This window comes from Quercus robur, chromosome 3, assembly GCF_932294415.1.
Source record: "Quercus robur chromosome 3, dhQueRobu3.1, whole genome shotgun sequence".
Classification (NCBI taxonomy): Eukaryota; Viridiplantae; Streptophyta; class Magnoliopsida; order Fagales; family Fagaceae; genus Quercus; species Quercus robur.
Genome location: NC_065536.1, coordinates 9766559 through 9794149, shown reverse-complemented (window position 1 = coordinate 9794149; position 27591 = coordinate 9766559). Strand labels below are relative to the sequence as shown.

General features: G+C 36.1%; 6 protein-coding genes across 6 annotated transcripts; 1 reads left to right on the top strand and 5 right to left on the bottom strand.

Annotated features, from left to right (window-relative positions):
• Positions 1–921: 921 nt before the first annotated feature.
• Positions 922–1818, bottom strand: LOC126719215 (26S proteasome regulatory subunit 8 homolog B-like). The gene is made up of 3 exons (XM_050421795.1): positions 1730–1818; positions 1457–1586; positions 922–1062 (listed from the first exon to the last, which is right to left on the bottom strand). The coding sequence occupies exons 1-3, from the start codon at positions 1816–1818 to the stop codon at positions 922–924; spliced, it is 360 nt and encodes a 119-aa protein (XP_050277752.1).
• A 1002-nt stretch (positions 1819–2820) lies between these two features.
• LOC126719214 (kinesin-like protein KIN-10B) lies at positions 2821–5151 on the bottom strand. Its single transcript, XM_050421794.1, has 8 exons — positions 4686–5151; positions 4353–4558; positions 3914–4224; positions 3771–3834; positions 3586–3649; positions 3403–3503; positions 3193–3302; positions 2821–3080 (listed from the first exon to the last, which is right to left on the bottom strand). Exons 1-7 carry the CDS (start codon positions 5149–5151, stop codon positions 3273–3275), a joined length of 1242 nt encoding a protein of 413 aa, XP_050277751.1. The 3' UTR covers positions 2821–3080; positions 3193–3272.
• Positions 5152–5566: 415 nt separating this feature from the next.
• On the bottom strand, positions 5567–7932 carry LOC126719213 (lysine-specific demethylase JMJ29-like). Its single transcript, XM_050421793.1, has 5 exons — positions 7540–7932; positions 6474–6881; positions 6327–6399; positions 6164–6249; positions 5567–5611 (listed from the first exon to the last, which is right to left on the bottom strand). Exons 1-5 carry the CDS (start codon positions 7873–7875, stop codon positions 5567–5569), a joined length of 948 nt encoding a protein of 315 aa, XP_050277750.1. The 5' UTR covers positions 7876–7932.
• A 132-nt stretch (positions 7933–8064) lies between these two features.
• On the bottom strand, positions 8065–11610 carry LOC126716978 (acyl-CoA-binding domain-containing protein 4-like). Its single transcript, XM_050418058.1, has 8 exons — positions 11590–11610; positions 11171–11241; positions 10424–10487; positions 10260–10331; positions 9156–9350; positions 8980–9057; positions 8438–8548; positions 8065–8247 (listed from the first exon to the last, which is right to left on the bottom strand). Exons 1-8 carry the CDS (start codon positions 11593–11595, stop codon positions 8080–8082), a joined length of 765 nt encoding a protein of 254 aa, XP_050274015.1. The 5' UTR covers positions 11596–11610; the 3' UTR covers positions 8065–8079.
• A 157-nt stretch (positions 11611–11767) lies between these two features.
• LOC126719212 (serine/threonine-protein phosphatase 7 long form homolog) lies at positions 11768–15174 on the bottom strand. The gene is made up of 5 exons (XM_050421792.1): positions 15088–15174; positions 14219–14982; positions 13332–13422; positions 12827–13219; positions 11768–12613 (listed from the first exon to the last, which is right to left on the bottom strand). Exons 1-5 carry the CDS (start codon positions 15172–15174, stop codon positions 11768–11770), a joined length of 2181 nt encoding a protein of 726 aa, XP_050277749.1.
• Positions 15175–15455: 281 nt separating this feature from the next.
• Positions 15456–19257, top strand: LOC126719211 (ethylene receptor-like). Its single transcript, XM_050421791.1, has 4 exons — positions 15456–15499; positions 15774–15833; positions 16019–16216; positions 18639–19257. Exons 1-4 carry the CDS (start codon positions 15456–15458, stop codon positions 18994–18996), a joined length of 660 nt encoding a protein of 219 aa, XP_050277748.1. The 3' UTR covers positions 18997–19257.
• Positions 19258–27591: the final 8334 nt, after the last annotated feature.

Genomic DNA, 27591 nt, shown 5'->3' with positions numbered 1-27591 from the left:
GGAACTCGAGTATCTTATACTCGGTTTCCATAAATGGAAATCGAGCGAGTTCTATAAGTAGAAACCGAGTCTTAGACTTGATTTCCATTTATGGTAACCCCATTTCTACTGGGATTTTTTTTTCAATTTTTTGTTATTACCCCATTTGAGAACTAATTTCAGGTAATTTTTTACTAAACCGCCAACATCGAAGAGTAAACCTTGTAAATCCAAAAATATAACTGAAATGAACAAAATAAAATTATACAATCTGGTTTTTTTTTTTTCAACTGCCAACATCTAAGTAACCCAACCCTGTAAATCCAAAAAAAAAGAAAAAGAAAAGAAAATCAACATCTCATGTCTTCACAATCCAACAATACACAAAAAGCACACATTCAGTATAATTTCATATCACATTGTAATGCACAAACTATAAGCAAGAAAATTGAGTGGAATATTAAAAGTTCAAACTTGTTCTTTTAATTTTATTTTGAATATAATTGAAGTTCTAACTCTAATTAGCTCATTTACAACCACTACATGGTAGGATTGATCCCTGAGTGCTATGTCTCATGCTACAACTACACATGCCCAGAAAACTAAGCCACATGTGCTTGTCCACTAAGCACAGATTTGTAATTATCATTCTGGTCGTCTAACCAATAGATTGATAACAGATTGACAGTCATTGTCTACGGACATTCTTGTCAGATACTTGAAGTAAAACACATATTACATAAAGAAAAACAATAAGAATATTTAACAAAATAAACAGAGATGCCAGTGGTATTTAAAAAACTTCAACAAAGTGTGGGCACCCCCATGTGGCTTTTATATCCATACAAAGAACAAAGCTGTTGGCTGTGTGTGAAGAACAAAGCCACGGATCAATTATATTCAGGGTGGTGGAGTGAAACAAAACATTAACATGGAGACACACTACTTCCATAGCTTCCGCAATGACATGTTTTTCTCGGTCTCCTTCTTCATTACCTTTGCCACTACCATCTCAAAATCTTCTTGTGTTACATCAACCCTCCTCTCCCTCAGAGCAAACATCCCAGATTCTGTGCACACAGCCTGCAGCAAACAAAATAAACGAAAAAAGGAAGAAGGGATAATATGATTATGCACAGAGAAAACACACAATCTTTCACTTCTGAAGACTTTAATAGCCCAGTGCAATAGGTCGTTATGGAATTAACAAGAATGAAGCCTATTTTGACATGCTTGCCAAATACTTACAATAAGAGATGAATCTGTTTAAATAGTTGAGGTCACAATAAAGAAAAGTACCAAAAACTAAACAACCCAATCTGCATAATGAAAACACACACGAAATGTACATTTTTTTATTTGATGCTTCAAATCCATCCAGCTGGTTGAGAAGCTCCAGCATAGTCCGCTGCACTTCACTGTCACCATTTCCACTACCAGTTTAAATGCAGAAAGTAAAAGGGTACACGAGGCAAACCTCCTTTATCTCTTTAATTTGCTGGTCAAGACCGCCAATCATGTCATATGTGGAATCTGGAACCTTTTCAACTTTCATGAGGTTGACCAATGGATCAACTTTGCTTGGCAAGATTAAATGAAGCACATAACTGTCATTATGGAGAGCAACTCTTGTTTATGGAGTTATCTTGGTGATATCGATATTTTTATCAATGTCAACAACATATTTCCGTTCAATTGTAAGATTGTAAACAATATGAAACATTAGATAAAAATGTATTCAAAAGGGTACACGAGGCAAACCTCCTTTATCTCTTTAATTTGCTGGTCAAGACCGCCAATCATGTCATATGTGGAATCTGGAACCTTTTCAACTTTCATGAGGTTGACCAATGGATCAACTTTGCTTGGCAAGATTAAATGAAGCACATAACTGTCATTATGGAGAGCAACTCTTGTTTATGGAGTTATCTTGGTGATATCGATATTTTTATCAATGTCAACAACATATTTCCGTTCAATAGTAAGATTGTAAACAATATGAAACATTAGATAAAAATGTATTCAAACTGTTTTCAAACCATCTCTTATTAACAAAAAGGCACTCCTAAGGCACTCCTTGTGCATGTAATAGTCTATTCCCTTGCTAAAATATCATTACTTTTCAAAAAAATATATAGTTAAAAAACAGCTGCAAATTTACAATTGAGTGCATTCATATAGGAATATTACTTACCTTAACTAAAACGTTATTCTTCCCCATTACTTTGACAAATAGTGTGTATATATATAACTTTAAATTGGCATCAATGTTAATATAAATGTGCTAATTTCGACTTTCAACATTTAAATGAAGTTAATTTTATTCTTAGAAATTGGTTTTAAAAGTGTATGAACAACACTATTGATACAACTAATAGTTGGGGAAATTGATTTGAAAGTCGAGGGACAAAATTGATACTATTAAATGGCTTGAAAAATTTACGATGCTCTAAAAGTATAGGTTTAGGAACTATTTTTAAAAGCATTTGATAAAAAAAAAAATTTAACTAAGTTTTTGTCCTTAAAAATGATTTGGTAACAAATAATCTAAGGGCATCTGTTAACAAGACCCAACTAAAACTAAAACTGTGACAAATTTATAAAAACCAAAATCTCTTTAATTTGGCCATTTTATTAATTTTTTTTTTTTTTTTGGAGGGTGGCCATTTTATTAAAGTTACTAAAAAAATTCACACCTAATGATGACATTGGCTTGATTTTGCCACGGCTGAGTGATTAAATTGATACAAATAGTATTTCTAAAAAAAAATTTATTGATACAATTATACAAACAGTAGTTGAGTGTTAAATTAAATTTAGCCCAAATAGTTTGAAACCAAGTTAGTAATTTAACATTCCATTTATTTTATTTGTTTACAAATCTTTTTTTCTTTTTTTGGGTAAAGAATCTACAAATGTAGTTCAAAGTTTGCATCTGTCGTTGCCAATGGTTGCAAGTTTCAGAACAGCAACAACAACCATCTTTGATGCAACCACTATCACATACAAAATTTTAAGATTCATTCCAAGAAGGTTCGTGGTAGGCACCCCAACTTTCCTTCATCCAATTGATTTTCCTTCCTTTCACTGGCTTCTCATAGCTGCACAATACAAATACTTATAATACTTAGCAAGAGGAATTGTTCATCAAATTCCTATCAATTTGAAAGTCCTTGTTCAAATGGAAATATGAATAGCTCCAAAAGATCTTACCCATCAAAAAAGTCAAAAGAACTCTTGAATTGATCAGGCAAATTGAGAAGTGAAAAGTCTTCGAAGGAGAATCTTCCCTGTTAAGCTATGGTATGAATGCAAAAAGCAACCTGCCATCATTTGTGAAGCTGTGTTAGATCCTAACAAATAGAAATTCCCAAGTTGACCACAATTCTGTAGGTAACCCAGATCAGCGCAAGGACACCTTACCTTGGCATTTTTATAGAGTACCCTTGATTTGTACTTTGTTTTTAGGTAGCATGGAAGAAGAGCAGTGTGCCAATCATTGGCAATGAAGACAACATCCTCCCCTGCAAGAAGCAGAAAAGAACATCCTTAATGAAGCTATTTATTTTAAGACACTTCAAGTTTAAGAAACAGAAATGTTCACACCATATGGTCCAGAGAAATGTTCACTGCTTTTTAAGTTCAGAACCCTTGGTGCCTCCAGAGCAGCCTGAAATTTATAAGAGGGGAAAAAAGTGTTTTTCAGCTATCTACTCAATGTCTGAAATGTTAATAACTATATGTAAATGAGCTGTTAGTACAAGGCGCATCTTACAATTTCAGATTCTTACCTCCAAGCAAGCATCGGCCAGACCTTCGTTGTTGTTTAAATTTATGAAAGGCACGGGATCAAACCTGCACATATAATGAACAAATTAGGCAATCGGAATGTTACTTATCTTAATCTGTGAAAGGTTCAATCAATCATCCATACCTTTCTTTTGCCTTAGAAGCACCTTGTTTGGTACTACCCTTTGCTGTCACAGAGCTGGGATAAACACTGGCTTTCTTAACAGAGCTCAATGAACCCAGAGTTTTGCTCGTAAAAGGAGAATTGAATGGTCCAATTCGTTGTGCACTCTTTGTCTTGCCTCTAGTGTCAAGCCAAGCAAGCAGTTTGGCCTCCATGTCCATTCTAACCTTTGGGGTCTCTAGCTTATGTGATGAAGGTACAAATTTGGATACGTGCCTTGACCGAGCAGCCAAGCTCACAGTATGAACAGATTCCTGGTACTCTCCTGGATTCTATTATCAAAGAAAATAATTTCCCTTAAAAAACTTTAATACACTTAAAAATTGCAGGGTCAACAACATGAAATGGAAAAAAGAAAAAGAAAAAAAATAAGGAATAATTGGTGAGACAAAGTCCATACCAGGCAAGCAACCATTAAAGCACGGCTTATCCCACCAAGTGAGTCTTGCAATATACGGGTCAATTTGCTTTCTCTATAGGGCACACGGGTTTTGTTATTATTCAGTGCATAAATCACATTGGACAATGCAAACAAAGACTGGTTGATCTTGGCACTCTCTAGGAGACGAATTCCTTCATTGCAGGTCCTTCTATTATCTTCATTACCTGTTTAAATGACAGGCAGAATTACACAAATCAAAATTTGGGAAAGACCAGAAATAAACCCCTCTTTTAGTCTTACGTACAGCTGAGCTATGACCCTGTAATTGCACAACTTAAAAGAGGAAATAACCTGCCAAGTCTATAAGGTTCAGCTTCCCAGTAACAACAGCCTCAGAGCCATCACCACAAGGAGTAGAAACGGCAATCACTAGCACCCCATGGCTCCTACTAGAGACATCGTTAAGCCCGGTGTGCGCGATTTTCCTCCTCTGAATCCCACAAGAAAATATCTCATAGAATTCAGACATCGACTTCACAGGGACCTGAGATAGTCCGCGGAGATGAATTTGCCCGTTTTTATCATCCAAAACTGCAATTTCCTTCCCCTTGAGCTCTAAAAGATCGTAGCACCTGTCCATATAGACCTCATGACAACTGTAATACAATGAATAAAGTCGAAAATCATACAAAGTGAAACCCAATAGAGGTAACTTTAATGCTAAAAAACTCTGCACAGTGACACAACAACTTACTGCAAGAGCCTTAGCTGAATCTCCTTCAGTTAAAATCAAGGTACATTTATCAGCCACCCACATTAAAAGCCTACAAAAATTTTGAACCTACGGCTGTATAAATATAAATTGAGTTTGTTTTTCTGATAAAAATCTCGTTATGCTAATTCAAGGTTGCAATATTTGGGAAACAAGCATACCTTTTTATTTAATTAAGGTTTCAAAACCTTCATTCAGATTAGCTCCAACATTAGTGCAGCTACTTGAACGTGAGAGGTAGGGTCCAAGGAAACCGATGAAAAGGCTGATGAGGTTCTAAAGTGGAATATTCTGGATTGTTAGACTCCAGAAAATCATTACCGATGGTCTAAACCCAACATGTTTAACACTCAGATTCAGTCCATCCGTAATGATTTTCTGGCGTCCAACAATCCAAAATATCCCACTTTAGAACCTCATCAGCCTTTTCATCAGTTTCCTTGGACCCTACCTCTCACGTTCAAGTAGCTGCACTAATATCCACTGCATGTGATTGAATCCCCACCTACAAAGAGTCATACAGTAGTCTGTGAGATATATACACCTCAGGAGACTCGTAGGACAAGGTCTAGGAACATGCTCCCTTGAAGAACTCCAACAGATAGAAGAACAGTTAGAGAGGAGCGTAAGCAGCATTAGAGCTAGAAAGGTTAATTATAAAATCCCTAACTTAAAGGTGATATTTTACTAAATGGTAGTTTAACATGCTTTATCTTGGTCTATACTTTCAGCCGTACATTTATCAAGGAACAAATTGAGCAACTAAAGGAAAAGGTAAAGTTTGAAATTGATTGATATGTAGGCCCAACAAGGTGATTTCAAGTTGCGTAGAAAGAATTTTCCCTGTTTTTTTTTTTTTTTTGTTGAGTTCCTGGCACTGAAATATTGCAGCACCATAAGTTTTTTCTTAACAGAATTCTTCAGTTGTTGCTGACTAGTATATGTTCTATTTTCTAATTTTTCTTCAGGAAAAAGTCCTAGCAGCTGAAAATGCAAGGCTATGTGAGAAGGTGAACTTTTGCAATTATTATTACTAGTACTAGTATTCTTTTATTACCTTGAGATTCCTAACTTGGTGCGGGCATCCAGCAGGTATAAATACTGCTTCCCCAAGCCTTTGCACAAAGGTCCACGGTTCAACACCTACAAAAGTGAAGTAATTGTGTAAATAATCATGCAAGGGTATCACTAAAATATTATTGCATTTTTATCATACTCACCAAATTCTTCCTTTAGCTTCCTTTTGTGCTCCAAAGTTAAATAAAAGGATTGGTCATGAATTGGGTGGACAACCTAAAAAAGCATTATCTATCAGAGACTGCACATGAGACATGGCTAATCAGAAGCTTAACTTGCTAATAAGTTACCTGTTCAACAGGTGAACAATAGGTGTGCCTAAATTCGTTTGCATGGTTTCTAAGATATTGCTCTAATTGAGGAACATCTTCCCTCCGAAAAATGTCCCATAAAGCACTGCCTGTTTCTTCTGTTTCTTGTTCTGTGGAGAAACCAGGACAAGTAGCCCCTTCTATGTCACTTTTTGACATCTCAATTTTACCATCAAAAACAGATGGATGCTTGCTCATATCTGCAATTTCTAGGACCTCCATGTCCTCACCGTTGCTATGAACAAGTTTTTCAGTTGGACAACTTAACTCCTCTCGATCTAGACGCTCCTTCCAATCTTGGGCCCTATGCCTTTCTTTTAAGGTTGCAATTGCTGAGCGCTGCTTGTCACTCAACACTACTTCTGCTGTATGTGTCAAAATATTCACCTGCATTAATCAACATTGGAAAAAACATGTAACAATGTTGCTTTCATAGTACCAAAAATAAAAAAAAAAATAAAGGAAAATTTTTTCCACATCCCATTTCTATAAGGAAATTGTATTTTATCACATGTAGCAATTGTAGAGTATAAACAATTACCAAATAACACAATTTGGACCATTAACTTAAAAGAATACAAAATTATTGACTACATGGCCAAAAAGGACATATCCTCAAAAATGATTATTCACATCTATAATGTTTCTAAGAGCCCAATATTCACATGTTCAGACATTGTTAGGAAGTTTTAAATCAAAATTGACCAATGCTTACAGTCTTCACCAAATACACTGCATTTTTTAATTTTAAGTTACTCTGTTTACACACAGTTACAGCTAAGCAAGCCTTATAACAGAGTTTCTATATATTTTAAAAAAGAATTCTAAATATTAATTTCAATAACCAGATTTGAAATTGTTAAAAGGAAAAAAATTAGCAGGAAAAAATATTGATAGTTTTGAAAATATTTGTGCATGCGCAAAAAGCCAACAAAAACTGTTCGTTGACTCCAAAATATAACTAAATTGCACTTTTTATATCCCAAAGTCTATGACAGTTTGAAATGCAATGTCACGTGCTACAAGTCATATTGTTATAACATACCGCATCTGACATATCACAATGAAGCTTAGTTACAGAGTCCCCTCTTCCAAGCTCCTTTGCGAGCCCATATCCGATATATGTTTTTGGACCCAGGTCTGGTTTCAACACAGCAGGAGGCAACTTGACAGCTAAGTTAAGGAGGCCTGACCTAGGATCTGTGTACTCTTGAAATGGCAATGCACGGATAAATTCATCACAATGATGGGGCAAAAAATCCTCGAACTTGTTAGAGGGGGGCCAGTCCTTTAGTTTAAGCATCTCAGTCCAAAAGTTATAGTATGTTCTACCTTCCATATAGCCTTGAAAAAATTCACGGGTCTTAATCTCCACCTGCATATTTTAACAAAATCAACATTGGAAGTACAAAATTGAGCAGGCATAACCTAGTAGGATAATAATATATTTGAGCAAAAAAAATAATGTTTCAATTAAAAGTCATGAGAATGAAGAACCGTTTAGAAATGGTATGATGAGCAGAATGTTCCATTTTCTGGTCATAAATGTTTCTCTAACTTAAAACTTTCCACGGTTTTTCCACTTTTATAAGTACGATATTTCCACAAAGTTCACAAACTCAAATAAATCAAAAGGCAGTAAATGATATTGACTTTTTTTGATAGGTAAATGATATTGACTTATACCTTGTATACTTTCAGCTGGATCCTTTGTATGTCCAGCAATAGACAGAAGCTTATTCTCCCATGGTATCTACAGAAATAACGCAAGATTATAATTTCATCACCACTTAAAAGAATTCATTACCAATACAAAAAATGTTACAACTTACAACACATGCCAGTAGAAACAAATAGATAATATGCAAAAGTTCATATATTACTGAGAAAAACTTTCTTGAAGAAGTCCACATAATGAAAACATAAAACTGCTCTTTACTAACCAAGGAATGACCAGCACAAGGAGCAAACGTTACTGGAGACGGTGACTCCAGGGACTCAGCCCCAGACTTTGCCTCAATCTTTGACCAAGTCCAACTTCTCAAATCCAGTACCTGCATTATTACTCAAGTTAGGGAAGGTGGAAAAATCCGTAACCACATCAATGCAAAGGCAAAAAACAAAAAGAGTTTAAATGTAAAACCAAGATTCCATCTAAAAAATGAACACAGAAGAAAATAAAGCTCAGAATCACAAAAGCACAATGCTAAATATTTAAAGTTGCCCAGAATAACTCTTACTTTTACTTTCTATTTATTGTTCCTTTGTTTTTTGTGAATGAGTAACTACTTATCGAACGTATAAAAAGAAAAACAGAGAACTAATGAAAGCAAAGGAGACCAATTCAAATACCAAGTAAACAGGAGACAACAACCAAAAAGGCAGTGCCCTAGCGATAGCCCGAGGAGCAAAACAAAATGGGAGATGTTATTTCTATATCGCATGAGGCCATCAACACATGTATATGTAAAGAAAATTTTCTTACATGAATATCATTAAGGTAACGACCATTGTGGTTTCCGCCATATATGTACATCTTGTCTTGCACAACTGCTGCAGCATGCTGAAAATATGTGACCAATGCTTTGTTCAGAGAATAGAAGAAAAGGCCAGAAACAAATTCATACTATAACAAATAAATAAATAAATAAATAGCAATACCTCATATCGGGCTTTTGGGCGTTGACCAGATATTGGAGGTGCAATCCATTGATCATACATGGCAACTGAGCCAAGGCCTTCCACAACAATATCTTTATCCTGAGTTTCTGTCAGGCTCCCATTTTCAGTGGAAATAGTCTTTGTCTCAGGAAACGAATTCCCATTCTCAACCACTGGCTCAACTTTTGAATTATGCTATGAACCATCCAAAAAATTATGCAAAAAGACGAAGAAAAAGTGAAAAACACAATAATCATAGTAAGAACAAAGATGAAAAAGAGCTGGATGCTATACATGCAGAATTAAGGTATAATTATTACACCTATGGCTCTCAAGAACACAAGACTTTGATCACTTAGAGCTCCCTCTTTTCCAATCCCAATTTTAAAAACAGACGCATAGTGGAGTATGAGAGCATTTTATTTTATTTTTTGGTAAGTAGTGGAGTGTGAGAGCAAACAAGAACAGATACATAAGAGAACAAGAATATTTCCTTTTTTTAGTGGCCTTTTCAAAAGCAGAAGAAACATGAATGTATTGAGTGATCCACTTAATGCATAGATAATTTACCAACAAAAAATAAGGCAGAGGATTAAAAATAGATGAAATGTGATGTTGGTTATGTAATTCAAGATAACCGTGTAGTGGTGGTGGTAGGAGGGTCGAAATCAGGGAATGCCAGTGCAACAGCAGTGATTGGATAGGCAGTGGTATAGTGACAGTGGTATGATAATGGAGGCTTAAGTGAGACATCGTCACTTTCGTCGCAATGCTTTTTTGTAAATTTATGGTGCCTTGCTAGTAGCATCAATGTAAAAAAGATGGTGTATTTGCCATAATACAGTGCCAGCAACAGCAGCAGAATAGAAGTAATAGTGATGGGTAACAGCAATGGTAGTGATGAAGCATAAATGGTAATGGTGGAGCAGATATCAGAGTGGTTATATGGTTATCGGCAGAGATTTTTTTCACATTGTTCTGTACAGTTATCTATTATGACAAAATATGAAGATGAAATTCTTAACTGACATTGATTAAGTCAATCAAAAATAGAGGAAGAAGAAGAAGGAACTACACAATATAAACAAGTTCCATGATACTCACATTCATTTGCACATCTACTACAGGCTCTGCAACAAAGTTAGAAGCTCTTGAATACCAACTTGGATCATCTTCCTACACAAAAGGAAAATATAAAAAAATCAATTACCCAAGTTTCTACACGACATTACAAGAAAACGCCCCTAAAAAATCTTAATTGCATGGACCTCCAATATTTTCACAAAGAGACGCATAGCTTCTGTGGGAGACGTGTTTCCAAGCCCGCTCCAGCTGCATAAATAATAAAACCCTTGAGAAAACCAAATCCAGCAAAGGCCGCAGATATCAAATAAAGTCCGCAAGTATACCATGTGCCATATCACCAATGATGTAACAAGGATCCCATTCATTAATAACATCATCATCATCATATTTAACCAAATTCCTCCACATCCAGCAAACTCATATCCAACTCTCCACAGAAAATATAAAATGATTCGGTAACTGCCCAATTTTTTTTTTTTTTTTTTTTTTGATAAGTGGTAACTTCACAATTTTTTAAATGCTAACATTTCAAACTTCTCCCTCAACCACTTTTCAGCTTTCCTCATCCTAAGGCTTCAAGACCACTTTTTTCCTAATAGCATGTGTTCATTATAAGAAGCTACAAAAAAAAAAAAAAAAAAAAAAAAAAAAAAAGGTACTCAACAAGATAACTTTCAAAAATCCCATTCCCTAGCAACTAGCTAATGCAATGGGTTCCCTAAGCAAAGCTCAAAACCTAGGCTCATCAGCTCATGTATGTGTTCTAAGGTCTGACAATCCTTTATGCCGTTTCCAAATATCACCAACTCATTTTAGAATACACAAATTAAAATATTGTGCTACAAGTGCAAAAATAAGCACAAATTTGTGTTTAACACATACACATTGGCATATGAAATGACAGCACAGGAGAGCTTAAGAGCACAAACCTCTTCCATTTGGTATGCTCAACAACTTTCCAAGAATTAGGTTCCGGTATGTTACAAGCTCCAACTGTCGCCTGCAACAGAACGAATAGCAAATTCAGCAATGAAATTCTTTTTAACAAAAATCTCAAATCAAACAAGTCATTCCTCTCTACAAATAATTCATGAATCAAATACTCCACACATAAATACTTAATTTGACATGTAGCTTAAGGTTACAGTTAAGAACCATCACACTATCGAAATTCCTAATTCTTTTCCGTGATCTCGCCTTAACAAGAAACATTGTTTCTTCATCTTCTTCAAACTCGTCGCTAAAACAATCATCTTCAGAATAAAATTATATGTAGATTAAAATAACAAATGATGCAAGGAATAAAATTGCAACAAAAGCATTTAACAACCAACACATGTTGGGTTACCTCCATTGTCACATTTAAGAACCATATCCTTGTTGGAATATCTACCTCCAGCTAATGTCCTTATTTGAGGCATTCACCTAGTTCCAATAATGTACGTTCAAACCATATTGAAAACAAAAATAATCTTATTGAAATGTGAAAAGAGAAATAATAATGGAATAAAGTGTGTTGTTTCACATTAAGCTTTCAGATACCTTTTTTGAATCTTACGCCATCTCGTATAATGAGGAGGAGGTCTTGCATGTCCTTCGTCAGATGCCTCGGGGCCAACATTGTGTCCATGTTTGTGCCCCCCTGTCCCAAACGGAGGTGCCTTTGATATGCGTTTAGGCCGACCTTCAACCTCTGTAGGTAACCCAACCGCCTGCTCAGCCTGAACATGGGGTGGGTCAATGGCTGAAGAAGGGGTACTAAACGAACTATGGGAGGGTGGCTCCTGCTGCATGTCAGGTGGGGTACCCAGGTCAAAGGATGGAATGGGTGACAGCTGAAGAAATGACTGTGGGGTGGGTGGACGGACGTCAGAGCCAGAACAAGGAAGTGGGGTGGATGGAGGGATGGTGGGGCAAGGAGATGGATGGGGGGTGGGTGAAGGGATGGTGGGCGTAGGGGCTGGATGTGGGCTAGGTGAAGGGATGGTGGGCGTAGGGGCTGGATGTGGGCTAGGTGAAGGGATGGTGGGCGTAGGAGCTGAATGTGGGTTGGGTGAAGAGATGGTGACGGTAGGGGATGGATGTGGGGTGGATGAAGGGATGGTGGGGCTGGCGGATGCATGTGGGGTGGATGCAGAGGGATCGGGAGTAGGGAGAAGCTGAGGGGTAGCAACAGGCGGACGGGATTGACATCCGGCCGGAGCTGTGCTCGTGCTTGGGCCGGTAGGCATAGCTGCCTCCTCAATCGAGGCCTCAGGGATAGGAGGTTGGACACGTGCCATCGCCTGCACTGCCGTCAGCACCTCAGTAATGTCATTGTGGTCCTCCGTGCCCACTGGATGACGCCTCAACAAACAGACGTATCCTTCAATCTGCACATGAAAAGACCACACATATTAGACCTGCAATACGAAATCAACAATGCGAATTGATAATAAAATAAATGTTGGTTCTGCTACTAAAAATTGCAAATTAAAGGGAGATGAAGTGCTAAGCAAAAAATACACGAGGCAAACATCATGCTCTCTAAACAGTGGTTTCATGGTAAGAAACACGGTAACTTGGGTTAGAAATAGAGAAGTTACCAGCAGAGTCACTACAGCACCAGGCCTATCGATGAACCTCCGAGTCACCCTTTTGAACCAGTCGTGGTACTCGTGCTCTGGAGGCATATCACCAAGCACTGCTTCACAACGCCGATAAACGCGATTACCCCACTCAAGGATATGCACAGCATGTTTCTGCATCCAATTAACACCGATCTTCCCCCTCAAATCAATGCCATGAAGCACTCTGTCAGTGTTAACAGCTTCGGGAATTTCTTGGATCATCCCGAATTGACGAACAACACGATCCGGTGTATGTTTCTCTACTAGGTGGAAACATACAAGCGGCACCGTTGCCGTCCATACGGCCCTCCCTGCAACACACCACGGCGGGAGGTCGTCAAAATGAGCTTCATATGGCTGCCACACCACCTACAATAGCCAAAAAAAAGTACACAACACATTAGCGAACAATGTTTATATTTCAAAGTTCACAAAACCTATATGGATGTTCGTAAAAGCGTAAAAGAAGGCATTTTCATACCTGGTCTGGCAACATGGAAGCTAGTTGCTCGCGATACCTGTCCCTGAAAATGTGGGCGGGCCTATTTTTCTTGTTTGGGACCCACAACCACCTACAATCAAGAAGAATGGATCAATAAGTACTGAGATAATCTTAAAACTATAATGTAATCACAGATATTAAATATCAATATAATACTAAAAGCTGAAACGTAGCAATTAATGTTAATTGGATGTTAAAACTAAGATATTAAACTAATTAATAATATCAATATCAATATAAAACTTATGAGTCTGTTAAAACTAAGATAATGTAATCATATATAACTACTGAGATAATCTTAAAGATATTAAACTAATTAATAATATCACTGGAATAAGAAACGGCCCTTTTAAAAGACAAAGCACAAACCAGCTATATTGAAAGTCACAAAATTATAGTAGATTAACATAAAATTCTACATTGGACCTCGGTTTAAAATGTTGTTATGTTGACATAAAAAATTGCTAGAAGCCTTTAAAATCAATAAATAAAATCAAGTTACATGATTGTGGAGTGGGTAATGATCAATCCGGAATGATAAGTGTTATTGGACCCCAATGTTTCTGTGTAGTTCATGATTGGGATGAAACAAAGGAGAAAAATAAAGATTTCGGTGGCTGTGAACAGAAAAATAAAGAAAAAGAGACTCGTGGCTGTCATCATTCTTTTAAAATTCACTCTCTCTATGAGTGTTACTGATTACAATAAAGCCTTTATAAATAACCTAAAGAGACTAGGACTTCAAATAGCAAATAAAAATACTCAAGAAGAAGTTAGAACCAAATAGAAAAAGAACTCAAAACATAATATAAGACTCGTGCTTTGGTGAAGACAGTATGTTATAGCAGTATGAGGTAGAGACTTACTTCAGGGATAGTGGACCACGTACTGGAGGACCGTAAGCACCCACTGGCGGGCCTCGCTCAACTGTCGGGCACAAATAGGGGAACCTGGCCCATGCCCAGTACTGGAGCAACAGCAAGCACCCACCAATCTGACTGGTGTCCTCGCTTGCCCTGCATAGCTCTCGATACAACCATGCAAGGCAAGCACTTCCCCAACTGTACCTCCGTGGGTTGTGAAGGTCTTCCAACTGCTGCACCCACATTAGATGCACCCTATCGCCGGATTTGTCCATGAATATTGTGTCCCCCAATAGCGCTAGGATGTAGCATCGTGCGTACTTATGCAGCTGATCCTCTTCAGCATCAGGCGGCAATGGGTTAGCAACTTCCTCCAAAAGGCGGTTGATGAGAATCCTCTGCCCATCAAGTTGCTTATGGTTGTTTTGAGTTACAGGTCGAAAGCCAAGGAAGTCCCGGCACACATCCACCCAAGTTTTTTGTGTGCTCCCTGTTATAGCCTCACCATCAACAGGAAGCCCGAGAAGAACCTCCACATCCTGCAATGTGATGGTCACCTCACCATGTGGCATGTGAAAGGTGTGAGTCTCGGGCCGCCATCGCTCCACTAAGGCCGTTATGAGGCCATTGTCAATCTCTCTACCCGGGACCCACAGGAGTCCCTCCAAACCAACTGTGGTGATGATGTTCCTCACTCGGTCGTCCACCATTGGAGGTTGCTTGGAGAACTCTGAACTACGACTACGGCAGGTAATGGACCCTGGATCCTGCACATAACATCTCGTTATGGATTAATATAGTATATGCAAATACGTGTACATTGTATGGATTAAATGCATGTGCACAAGTAAATATTTAGTTGAGTGTTTTACCCGCCCATTCCAAATAGCTTCGGACCGATGCGTCGCCTGCTGTGACAACACCGAGTCGTCAATGGGTCCAGCATTTACAGCAGTCATACTGAAGAAGAATGATAAGCAGTTAGTTTCAAAATTGAACACACAATATGCTTAAATATATAGGTATGAGTTAGAGCAACTAAAGCCAATTTGTACAATGAGAATTCAGTAAAAGATGAAAGAGTAAACCAAAAGAGACCAATATGAACACAAAGCTTTTTAGACTTAGGATTTTATTTTTAAGGTTACAGTTTTGAACACACGCAGTTTTTTTATTTATTTTTATTTTTTGGAAGAAGATCACACACAGAATAATGCTTAGTTACAAATACCACAATACAATGAAGGGCTTTGATAAACTTACTATCAAACATGAGATTAAAGGGTAATTTAGGAACATAAAAAAAGAAAAAGAAAAAAGAAACTAATGTATTAAATAGTATTGATTGATTTCATATCAACAAGTAAATAAATTAATTTTTGAATGAAAGAAACAATTTTTTTTATATCAATTTTATTACAAAATGCTTACAAATTGACATGATAATTCTTCTCAAAAAAAAAAAATGACATCATAATAATTGTGATTGATGTCATGACAACCACATAATAAGTAAATTTCTTAATTACTTTTTTTTTATGTGTTTTAAATATCAAAGTCAATCATCAGCAACTAGAAATTCTGGTGGCAACGGACTTGGCCTTGCAATTTGTAAGAGGTACTTAAATCTTTTGTTGTTAGATGTTTAGCTTTGGTTTGGTTTTGTTAGGCTATACATTCAGTATATGCAGGTGTCTCTGCCTGTTTTTTTTGTATTGCAGTTTTTGTGGACTAGATTTGAAAAGACTATTTTCATATAAAGATGCAGCTGTAATTCTTTTTCCTTTCCTATGATGTGATCAGGTTTGTAAATCTTATGGAGGGACATATCTGGCTTGAAAGTGACGGCCTTGCCAAGGGATGTACTGCCACTTTCATTGTAAAACTTGGAATTCCAGAGCGATCAAATGAATCTAAGCTTCCCTTCACACCCAAAGTACCAGCAAATCATGGTCAGACAAATTTTTCAGGGCTGAAAGTTCTTGTCATGGATGATAACGGGTCAGTAACTTTGCCATCTTTTGTACTTAGTCCTGGAATTGTATCTATGGTTGCGAAATAATACCAAACAAAATGTCATTTAATTGGTTCTAAGATCATTAGACCACGTAATCCTGGATTTTGATAAGGACATAATGCATACCTCTCTTAGCAATCGAAGTGCGTTGTCTCCCAATGTATTTATGTTACTCTTTCTCTTTTTCTTTAGTGTTTTGTGGATAGGTGCAGTTTCCCAAAATAGTTTTGGTGGCCAACTAGGTTGTGGTTTGTCTTATTTATAAGACTTTAGGTAAAAACCTTATAGAGAGATTGAATGTGGGATCCTTAGTGATATTAATCTTTAGCTATAAAAATTAATCATTTCCTTTAAAAGGCTATTGACATAAACTTGTAAACTCTTTTCCGTAATCAAATCATTCAATTGACCCTTGAAGATTTGAAAATTACAAGTGAGGTCTGCACCTACAATTTCTCATATTTTTCCTTCCTCCATTCAATATTCCACATGAGCCTCTACTTCAAAACAATTTCTAAAAACTCTTAATACATGTGTATATATGTAGTTTGAAAAATGTCACCAGCCAAGTTTCATTAAAGTCCAACCCCCATAGAAATTTTTGCTATATACTATCTCCTTTTAGAGACTATTGGGTTCCTTGCCTTTGGTTCATTAACCACCGGTATGATTTTTCTAAATTGATGCCCTCACAAAATCTATGTCAACATCATATGTCTCACTTTATCAATAATTATACCCATAATAATCATGCATGCGAATATGACGTTTATTATTAAATAATAAATTCTTATACTTGGTTGTTGAGTGTTCAATTACCATTTCTCCCAAAAGCTTCAAGTTATTAGAAAATGGTAAATTTAATCATTTAACAATAGTTTTAACCCCCCCCCCCCCCCTTCTCTCATATGAGTCTAAACTCCCCCTTAATAAATGGGGCCCAACAAGTGGGATTTTTAACATTTTAAATAGAAGGTAGAATCAGAATCTCCTGCCATGATACCATGTTAAATTGCCAGTTCTCCCCAAAACTTAAGCTATTAGAAAATAGTGAATTTAATCATTTAACCATAGTTCTTATATTGAAGGTATAGGAGTCTTATACGAAATTTAAAAAAAAAAAAAAATTTTCTAACATGTACCACTATCTTATTAGGGGTTTATAAATTATTTACTCACTTAGTGAGGTATAGACAGGCTGGAATACAACAACGTTTAATCTATGGTTACAATCCTTGAAACAGTTAATAAAAATGGCTCTTTTTTTATTTTTTTTTTTTTGATGAGTAGAAACAGCTTGGGAAATGAGAGGCTGGGATTTAATCTGATTTTGAGAATTAAGCAAAATGCATTGGTTTAATATTTGCCAAAATTTGTGAAATTTCTTGGAGATACTGAAATGATGTCTTTTTGTCTCCAAAACATTTCCCATGGCATTTCTGTTAGTTCATCTATGTTTCTGTTTGACTTTGAACACACTATAAACAGAATCACACTTGAGATCAGATGTTCTGGTAACTGGGCTCTAACTAATCCTGAATCACTTGGGATGTGTCATATTTGACCTCTAGCTCAGGCCTTGAGCTTGCAAAATGTCTCCAACCAAGGCAAGGCGGGCATCTAAAGAACATGAAATCCAAGTTAGCTCAGACTTTGAGTTAACAAAATGTCTCCAATGAAGTTAGCCTAACCTCTTCCTTTTGCAGCTGGACATCTAGCAGGTAAGGCAGGTCATCTAAAGAACATAAATTCCAAGTTGCCACCAGGCAAACTGATAGAAGTCATAATATAAACAACAACAATTGGCAAAACCTGGCATCTCCAACATTGACAAGGGAGAAGGCTTTAATAAGGATGGCATTCTTTTTAGGGCAAGGCTTGCTAATTAGGTTAAGGAAAATATAGTTACCATTTACCACTTTCCAAATTTCCATTAATATCAGCTCTCTCTCTCTCTCTCTCTCTCTCTCTCTCTCTCTCTCTCTCTCTCTCTCTCTCTTGTTGTGTATGTAAGTCTTTATTTACTTAATTACACCACTGATCGTGCATAAAAATTTGGACTTAAAGCCCTGGCACTTGAAATGCTTAAAAACAGCTACAATTTGCTTTAGTCTACTGCTTTATTGTGTTGTGTTGGTTGAAGTTCTTGAAAACTGGGATTTTAATTTAAGTAATCTTGACAAAGTCTGAACTAGACAACTTGTCTACATTGGACTTAGACTGTAAGAAGTCTAAATTGTATATTGAAATTACAAACAATGGGATGGTGTGGCACTTCTAGTTTAAAATGTGTTTACATTTAGTGATAATTACTATCATTTCAATATTTCATTTCAAGTTCAATGGAACTACTGTTAGCAATTTCAATCACATTACTGAATGTTGAATTTTATTTGTGTTATACAGGGTTAGCAGGATGGTGACAAAGGGGCTACTTGAGCACTTGGGATGTGATGTGTCAACTGTAAGCTCAAGCGAGGAGTGCTTGCATGTTGTTTCTCATGAACACCAGGTGGTGTTCTTGGATGTGTGCATGCCTGGTATAGATGGTTTTGAGCTTGCTGTCACTATACGTGAAAAATTCGCAAGACGTCATGAAAAGCCACTTATAGTAGCACTTACTGGAAACACAGACAAGGTTACCAAGGAGAACTGTATGAGGGTTGGTATAAATGGAGTAATACAGAAACCCATTTCAGTTGATAAAATGAGGAGCATTTTATCAGAACTTTTGGAGCACCGAGTTCTATACGAGGCCCTATAAGCAGCAGAAATATGCAGCACCATTTGAGTGGTTTCAGTCTTGTGTATATACCACGTGTATTGGAAACTTACATTAAAAATGAAGCAATGATGCAAATAACATGACATTCTATAAACGGTTTTATGTATTCCTTCTGTGCAATTTGCTAAAAAACGTTGGCAAGAAAGAATGATGACGGCTTGCTGCCATTTTTTTTTGTAAACGAGTTGGTTCTTATTCGAATCAAAAAGGAAATTGTCATTTGGTAACTTTTACAATGAATTGCTCTTCTATTAATTTGAAATTTTATTTTGAGTTTTAATATAGAAACATCCAATGTTCCATTCTCTATGCTATCAGTCCATGGGAATTCTGAGGTGTCCTATTAATTGGGAGTGGAATAGTCCGATAAAGGCTGGGAGATTACTTCCTTATATGGAAATTTCTAGATACCTAAAACCAATTTATGCCAAGCCAGCTAACGTAAACAAAACTTCTAACCAAAATCCCTTAATCAAAACTAAATCTAATCCATCTATTTAAACTAATTAAACAAAACCATTCCTAACCGAAAAACCTTAATCATAACCAATCAACCAAAATACATAACTGAAAAAAGACTATGTAATTTGTTTCTTCAATAGCAAACTACTAAGTGCTTTTTTATATGCATATAATTTAGTAATTTGTAATGGTACGCAAGCACTATAAATATATGAGATAACTATTTCATATAAACTTGTAAGTTCTAAGCTCCTAATAGACAAGCAAATGGGCCTAATGAGATATACAATTCTCTCGTAAAAGCTATAATCCTAATCAGCAATAACAATCTAACCTGAAGGCAGAAATTTGGAAACTCTTAAGGATGGCAGCAACAATATGCACTATCCAAGCAACAATGTCATCTGCACTCACCAAATCCAAACCCAAATTTCATAAAAATCATAAAATAAAAATTAAATAAAGTATCTACCGCAAAATCCAAACCCAAATTTCACAAAAATCAAAACTGAAAATTAAATAAATAACCTAGATGTTAAGTATCCAAATCCAAACCCAAAATTTCACATTAATCAAAACAAAAAATCATATAAATAACTTACCAACCAAAATCGGAATGGGTATGGGTATGGGTATGGTGAGGAAAAATGAATCGGTATGGGGGTGGTAATGAGAGAGAGGGAGAAAAGGAGAAAGGATCTCCTAGTGAGGGAGAGAGAGATCGATGAGGAGAAGAGATCGATGAGGAGAGGAGCCGATGGCTGGGCTCAGCCTCGTCGGCATCGTCGCTGGGCTGGGCTGGGCTCTGCTCGTCGACGCCGGCGGGGTTCTGTGTGTGTGTGGGAAATGAGAGAGTTTTGTGAGAGATAGAGAGAAATGAGAGAGTTTTGTGAGTGTGGGAAATGAAAATGTAAGACTGAGGGTGAGAGAGTGAGAGCGCTCTGGTTTGTGTGAGAGTGAGAGGGTGTGAGCGTGAGTGTGAGAGAAAGTGAGACACAATAGACGAAGACGTTAATTTTGAAAAACCCCAATTGGAAACCGAGTCTCTAAGACTCGATTTCCGGTTGGAATACACGTGGAAATCAAGTCTAAGAGACTCGATTTCCATGTCAATGCCAGATGGCAGCTCTGCCACATCAGACGTGGTCAAAGCACCTAAACCGAGCCTCAGAGGCTCGATTTAGGGGCCCAAAATCGAGCCTCTGAGGCTCGAGTTGCTAGTTTGCCAATAACTTTCAAAACCGGGCCAACTAACTGAATAGTTTCATCCTTATGGGTAATTACCCATTTTCGCCATGGGTTTGACTGAAACTATGAATTTCAAATATAGAAAGTGGCTGTGTGTTTGTTTTGATTTTGCTTCAACCGATTTTCTTGCTTTTTTTTAACTTGAGTTGGTTTGCTTTTTTAACTTGGTTTGGTTTTTTAAGTTGAGTTAAATTTTAGGCATATGTAGATTAGCTGCTAATTGCTTTTGGTCTCTCAAGTCTCGAGTTTAAGGGTGAGTTGAGTTTGAGTTTGGTTCAATTTTTTAAAATGGGACATTTTGAAAAAGTTGAGTTTTTAAAAAGTACATAATGAAAAAGTGTTTTTTCAAAAAGTTGTGTTTGGTAAAAGCTGTTAAAAAATGCCTTTTGAAAAAACTGAGTGTTTGGCTAGAACTTATAAAAATTGCAGTTTAAAAGGTAAATTACCAAAAAAACAAACAATGTATATATAAGGGAGTTTATTTTATACTTAAATCAACTACTCCATATACTTACTATAAAAAATAAATAAATAATAATAATAATATATTATTGGTATTATTTTAATAATGTTTAGGCAATTTTTCTTTTTTAGTATCATAATTATTTATTATTACCATTAATGACTTCTTATCAATATTAATTAAATCTAAATAATTTTCATCATCATGAAGCACAAAATGAAAATGTAAAAAAGTGATAAAATATACACCAATAATCCAAGTTTAAATTGTACTACATGAGTTCTGCTCCAGTTGCTGCAACATCCCTAAACATTCTATCAACATCCCTAAACATCATGAAGCACAAAATGAAAATGTAAAAAAGTGATAAAATATACACCAATAATCCAAGTTTAAATTGTACTACATGAGTTCTGCTCCAGTTGCTGCAACATCCCTAAACATTCTATCAAGTTGTTGTAAATTCTGTAGACTTTTATGTCAAAATTTTGAAGTTTTGGGTACTTCCTACAAAATGTAATTGTCATTTCACTCATATTACAATAATATACATAAATATTTCAAACTAGCTACATATTAATAAAATATTCAACTCACCTTCAACTTCATGTCCCACCAATCATCACTAGCATCAATTGTTCCCTTCACTGCATCCCAACCTAAATTTGTGTCAAGACCCTTCAATTTTTCCCACACTCTCCAATCTGTTTTTAATACATCCCACCTACATTTTAATTGTTCCTTATCATTAGGGGTGTCCACGGGTCGGGTTTGTGCCTGACCTGGAACCGACCCGAATTTTTCGGGTGGGTAAAAATCGAAACCGAAACCGACCCGTTTTAATGGTCGGGTCATCCGGTTTGGGTCCGTCGGGTTTCGGGTTGGTGTCGGTTCGGTTTCGGGTTTCGCCGCCAGTTCCGATATTTCGCCGCCGGTGCCGATATTTCGCCGGATCGGTCTAGATCTGGCCGATATTTGGCTGGATATGTCGAATCTGGAGTAGATCTCACCGGATCTCGCTGGATCTGGTGGATTTCAAGTAGATCTTCGTCGGAAAATAAAAAATATCGCCGGATCTAGTGGATTTCAAGTAGCTCTTTGTTGAAAAACCTTTCAATCTCACCGGATTTTGTTGATTTTATGGTCGGGTCGGGTGGCTCGGGTTTTTAGGGAGGAAACCCGCTGGCCAACCCGAAGGGATCGGGTTCTGTGGGTGGCGACCTGCCGCTGACCGTCGGATTGGTCGGTTCGGGTGGTGACGGTTCGGGTTCGGGCGGGTCCGGCGGGTTGGGCGGGTGGACGGGTTCTGTGGACACCCCTACTTATCATAGTTTAGACCGGTCTCATCACAAAATTTGATTACCAAATTGCTCCAACCTTTGGCACTTAAGGCAACAAAGATTCCCTTATTCCCAGCTTCAATCTCTTCCACACAAAGGTTACAAAAAGTAGTTGTTCAACTTGGATATCCCCATATTGCTCTTGTTTTGTTTGCCTCGGAGTTGGAAGTGGTGTTTTTACCCATCTATAGAGTTAAGTAACCATAAGAAATGCAAAAAATAGAATTCATAATATTCCAATCTAGTGAATTAGTTACAAACATGATCTAATAAATCCACCAAAAAAAAAAAAAAATTGCTACCTAGTCTAAGCATTAAAATAGAAAGGGCTAGAGAGGAATCTCATCAGGTCACAACTCACAAGAGCACCGTTTGTACATTCACTAGTCAGTAGACATAGCTAGAAAATTGCTGCCATAATTGAGGACATTGGCCTCAAAAGCAGTCAGGTTCATTGCAATAGACTACTCTTAATAACTCAACATTCAATCCCATAAAGCATAGGTGGTCTTATAATGGTTTTATAAATGGTTTTTGATGAGTTCTCCCCAAGTAGAAGATAAGAGACTATAAAACGGGAAACCAAACTAGAAGCCTTAAATTAACAAATAATGATCACTACCTAGGGTGGACTTCAACTAGATTAACTGAAAATATATATGGCCAGAGGAGAACACGGGAAACCAAACTGGTATATGCAAACTTCATCAAGGTGGGAAGAACACACTAAAACCTTTGTCTGAAACCCAATCTTATCTCCTCCATAATTCTAGGCTAAAGTTATGCCAAACCATAACAATCCATTTCATTTAAATTGGGTTTCTTTACCAAACCTACAAGAGTAACCATTCAGTACCAAAAAAAAAAAAAAAACATTGTATAGCTTAAACCTCAATTCTTAAACTAAGCAATAAATTCTTACACCAAAGCATTCAAAACCTAGAAAATCACATAACTAATAATCAACAAAAACCACAAAACCAACCCAAAAAACTCAAGCTACCAATCAGTACTAGAAAACATAAAAATAAATATAACCCCATAACATAACTAAAACTTGAAAATTCATATCAAGCAAAAGATTTTCAACCACAACCTTAAAAACCCAGATAATTAAATAACTAATAATAAACATTAAAACACAGAAACTTGTATAGTGTGCTGCAGGGTGTGCGTGCTCTGCTAATGTGAGGTGTGTCTGCTGCTGATGGGGCATGCGTGTGTAGCTGCACACGCATGCCCCATCAGCAGCAAACACACCCCACATCAGCAGAGCACGCACACCTTGCAGCACCTCACCATGCAGCAACCAAACAAGCCCAATATTCCAAAATGTCACATACTCAACGAACCACAACAACCAGCATGAAAAATATTTATATTTCTTCTTAAAATTCTTCTTTCTTTCTCATTCTTTATATTTCTAAAATACCCAAATCATGCTAAAACACCCAAATCAGATATCGCATAACTTAAGACAGAGCATCCACAAAATAAAATAAAAAAAAAAAAAAATTACGAAGCATGTACCCACAAATTTTTTTCAGTACCCGGCAAGAGAACAAATAGATCTTTAGCAAGAACAAAGCATGCAAGATCTGAATTTTTTTTTTTTGATAGGTAAAAAAAAATATATATATATATATATATCTCAGATCAGTGTTGGTACCTAGTAGTTTTTGGTAGCAAATCGGTGTTGCTTGGTGTTTTGTTAATCAAAAATCTACCTTCAAAATGTATTTCTCATATTAGATTAGATAAATAAAATTAAAAAATATATATAAAGGAAGGCCCGTTGAAGAAGACAAAGAAAGAAGAAGAAGAGGAAGAAGATTTTCAACGGGTGACAAAAGAAAAGAGAGACTTACGCATAAGGAGAGGCTTGTAGCAACATGGAGAGGGTAGAGCTGAGAGAAGAGATGAGAGGCGTGGAGCTGGCTTGAGCAGAGCAGAGAGATGAAATGAAAGGAATGAGGCACTGTGCGTGTGAGACTTTGAAGACACCTTGCCCTTTATTGAAGGGCAATTACGTAATTGCCAACTCAGGCCCAACGGATATATTAAATGCCCACGAACTTTTAACAAAATGGACTATCAGAGCTCCATAACTCAAACGCGCGTTCTCTTCACAAATATAAAATGCAACTTTTCCAAAAAGTTGCGTTTTATACTTACCAAACACTATTTTTGGGCTGACTTTCTTGAAAACGCAACTTTTGGGCTTCAAACTCTGAAACAAATGGGTACTAAGTAAATTTTAGGTGAAAAGCACATTTTAGTCCCTACATTTTCAGGCAATTCCCATTTTAGTCCATATATTTTATTTTTACCGCTTTTAGTCTTTATCCTGAAAAACGCTTCCCGTTTTGGTCCCTGCCGTTATTCGTTTAACAGAAATATCTTACGTGGCAAACGGTCCAACAGTAAATACTGATGTGTCTATTAAAATAATATTAAAAAAATATTTGGATTTTTAAAAATGCCACGTTAGCAATTTAATTTTTGAAAAAAGCCACATCAGATAAAAATAATATAAAAATTTCTAACGTAATTATTTTTTTTTTTAAAGAAAAGAAATTAGTTAAATTAATTTTTTTTCCTCTTTTTTTGGAAGAACGTGCCAAAAGCATGTTTCCCATTCCTCTTTCTCTATTCATAATTCTCCATCTCTCCCACTATATCTCTCTTCTACGTTTCCCATTCCTCTTTCTCTATTCACAGCATGTTTCACTCATCTATCTCTTCTCATTTGACTAAGTTTTGGTTGGATTGAATCGGTGGTTGTTGTGTTTTAGGGGTGGCGTTTCGATGGTGGGTTTCGATTGTAGAGTTGAATCGGTGGCCGACTTTGGTGGTGGGTTTTTTTCGGTGTTTGCTGGATCCATTTGGTGGTGGGTTTCGGTGCTTGTTGGATTAGTTTGGTGGTGAGATTTGGTGCTTGCTAGGTCTGTTTGGTGGTTGGGTTTCGTGACGGTCTTTTTGGTAGTTGGGTTTCGTTGGTAGCCGGGTTTTGGTGGTGGTGGTCGTGCCTTTGGGTTTTGTTTGGGTGTTTGGTGATTTTTTGTTTAGGTGTTTGGTGAGTTAGGTATTAGGTTTGGGTTTGAATTGCTCAGCAGTGGGTGGTTTGATTTCTGGGTTTGTGTTGTATGTTGATTTATGGGTTTGTGGTGTATGTTGTCTAAATCCAAATCGACTACTCATTTGGAGAAGATTTCGAATCCAGAGTGGAATCAGGTGTACGCTTTCTCTAAGATCTTATTCAGGTTTCGCTGGGTTTGGTTGTGCATGGAGGCCGAAAATCTGGGTTTGAGTTTTGCGTTTTTTGTGTTTGGTTTCAAAGCATAAGAAAATCTTGTTGAATGTTTGTGTTTTGTAAATTTTTATGGGCATATCTTTTTATTTTGTAAATCTGAGTGATTTTATGTTTTTGGTTGCTAAGAAAATGCAAGAAAAGAAAAGTAAATTTTTAATTTTTAATTTTCTAGGCAAGCTTAGTTGGGGAAGAAAAATGAAGAACACGTTCTTCATGTTCTTCCAAAAAAAAAAGGAAAAAAATAATAATTTAACTAATTTCTTTTCTTTTTTTAAAAAATAATTAGGTTAGAAATTTTTATGTTATTTTTATTTGATGTGGCTTTTTTCAAAAATTAAATTGCTGATGTGGCATTTTTAAAAATGCAAATATTTTTTTAATAGATACGTCAGCATTTACTGTTGGATCGTTTGTCACGTAGGATATTTCTATTAAATGAGTAATGGCAAAGACCAAAACGGGAAGTGTTTTTCAGGATAGGGACTAAAAGCGGTAAAAATAAATGTAGGGACTAAAATGTGTTTTTCGCCTAAGTTTTAGTGTGCACTTGTTTAGCAACGTGTCTGCATTGAAGCTGCAACTATGTTTTTTGGCTGGTCCTATAGCATTGTTCACGGATCAAATATGCGTGAACGGTATTTTGCCTTTTAAAAAATATTTTACTATAGTATTTTCAGTAATAAGTTTTTAATTTTCAGCAAATAAGCAGTATCCAAATAGACTTGGTCTCTAAAGTTTAAAAAATAGCACTATTATTCCCTCTATTAAATGAATAATGATGTAGCTATTTTTTAATGACATGGCAAATGCCACATTAGTTATTAAAAAACAAAATTGCCACATCATATTTATTTATATTAATTCATTTTAGTTTTAAAAACAAAACAGAAAATATAATTGAAAAGAAAAGGATTAAAACCTAAACAATCAATTCGCAAAAATCCCCAATCTCATCGTCCAAAAGACTAAGCACTGCCAACATTAATCTTGAATCTTATCAGCTGCCTTATACTTTTTTGAATTGTTTAGACGATATGGGCACCTAAAGGCATAAGGATGACAATGGGAAGAAACCAAGAAAATCGAGGATAGACACTGATAATTATTCAAGATTATAAAGTGCACCATCCATTTTGCTTTCTCATTAACAAGTGCTACTCATCTTCCTTTTGTGTAGACATAATATGCTAATAAAAACCAATATGGATGCTGTCCCAAAATCGATTTTGGTTAAGATAATTTTTTATTTTATTTTAATCTATGATCTTTTTTTCTGTTTATTTTTTAAACTAAAATGAATTTATATAAATAAATTTGATTTTGCAATTTAGTTTTTTAAAAACTGATGTGCTATCTCTAGTATTTGCCAACTTATTAAAAAAATGACAAAGTTTAGTTACAAAATTGATTATAACTTAAGGCTACAACTTTACTCAATATCTTTTTATTAGAAGTGAATTTTGACAAATTTACCATTAGATTACATCTTCTTCTTATATTCTCCATGCTTGCAAAAATTCTAGAAAATTAAAGATCAATAGTTATGTCATCAATAAATTGTTTAAATTACAAGTTTTTATTTATCAAAATTATGCATAAAGTATAAGTTTATAGATCATATAGTAAATAATATCTGATTGACACAAAATTTGACATTTGTATTAAAAGTGTAAAGAACACGTAATTCCACAGTTAGATTTTCAAATATGTAGTAATATTTATTTTATTGAGTAAGATTATAGGTTTAG

What these genes read in the sequence shown, in the direction of transcription:
- LOC126719215 (XM_050421795.1), bottom strand. Translation starts at nt 1,818, where the DNA reads ATGAAAGTTGAAAAGGTTCCAGATTCCACATATGACATGATTGGCGGT. An exon ending in ATAAAGGAGGTTTGCCTCGT is followed by an intron (nt 1,587 to 1,729) that starts GTACCCTTTTGA and finishes CCATAATGACAG; the next exon opens with TTATGTGCTTCATTTAATCT. An exon ending in AAATTAAAGAGATAAAGGAG is followed by an intron (nt 1,063 to 1,456) that starts GTTTGCCTCGTG and finishes TGTTTGCTGCAG; the next exon opens with GCTGTGTGCACAGAATCTGG.
- LOC126719214 (XM_050421794.1), bottom strand. Translation starts at nt 5,151, where the DNA reads ATGTGGGTGGCTGATAAATGTACCTTGATTTTAACTGAAGGAGATTCA. An exon ending in GCTTCTAAGGCAAAAGAAAG is followed by an intron (nt 3,835 to 3,913) that starts GTATGGATGATT and finishes TTATATGTGCAG; the next exon opens with GTTTGATCCCGTGCCTTTCA. An exon ending in TACTCTATAAAAATGCCAAG is followed by an intron (nt 3,303 to 3,402) that starts GTAAGGTGTCCT and finishes AAATGATGGCAG; the next exon opens with GTTGCTTTTTGCATTCATAC.
- LOC126719213 (XM_050421793.1), bottom strand. Translation starts at nt 7,875, where the DNA reads ATGCAGGTGGAGATTAAGACCCGTGAATTTTTTCAAGGCTATATGGAA. An exon ending in ATTGTGATATGTCAGATGCG is followed by an intron (nt 6,882 to 7,539) that starts GTATGTTATAAC and finishes TGATTAATGCAG; the next exon opens with GTGAATATTTTGACACATAC. An exon ending in ATTGTTCACCTGTTGAACAG is followed by an intron (nt 6,400 to 6,473) that starts GTAACTTATTAG and finishes ATGCTTTTTTAG; the next exon opens with GTTGTCCACCCAATTCATGA.
- LOC126716978 (XM_050418058.1), bottom strand. An exon ending in TAGTAGATGTGCAAATGAAT is followed by an intron (nt 9,351 to 10,259) that starts GTGAGTATCATG and finishes GATGGTTCATAG; the next exon opens with CATAATTCAAAAGTTGAGCC. An exon ending in CTTGTGCTGGTCATTCCTTG is followed by an intron (nt 8,248 to 8,437) that starts GTTAGTAAAGAG and finishes TTATTTCTGTAG; the next exon opens with ATACCATGGGAGAATAAGCT.
- LOC126719212 (XM_050421792.1), bottom strand. Translation starts at nt 15,174, where the DNA reads ATGACTGCTGTAAATGCTGGACCCATTGACGACTCGGTGTTGTCACAG. An exon ending in CGTGGTCCACTATCCCTGAA is followed by an intron (nt 13,423 to 14,218) that starts GTAAGTCTCTAC and finishes TCTTGATTGTAG; the next exon opens with GTGGTTGTGGGTCCCAAACA. An exon ending in GTGCTGTAGTGACTCTGCTG is followed by an intron (nt 12,614 to 12,826) that starts GTAACTTCTCTA and finishes TTTCATGTGCAG; the next exon opens with ATTGAAGGATACGTCTGTTT.
- LOC126719211 (XM_050421791.1), top strand. Translation starts at nt 15,456, where the DNA reads ATGAAGGGCTTTGATAAACTTACTATCAAACATGAGATTAAAGG. An exon ending in ATCAAACATGAGATTAAAGG is followed by an intron (nt 15,500 to 15,773) that starts GTAATTTAGGAA and finishes TAAATATCAAAG; the next exon opens with TCAATCATCAGCAACTAGAA. An exon ending in GGCCTTGCAATTTGTAAGAG is followed by an intron (nt 15,834 to 16,018) that starts GTACTTAAATCT and finishes TGATGTGATCAG; the next exon opens with GTTTGTAAATCTTATGGAGG.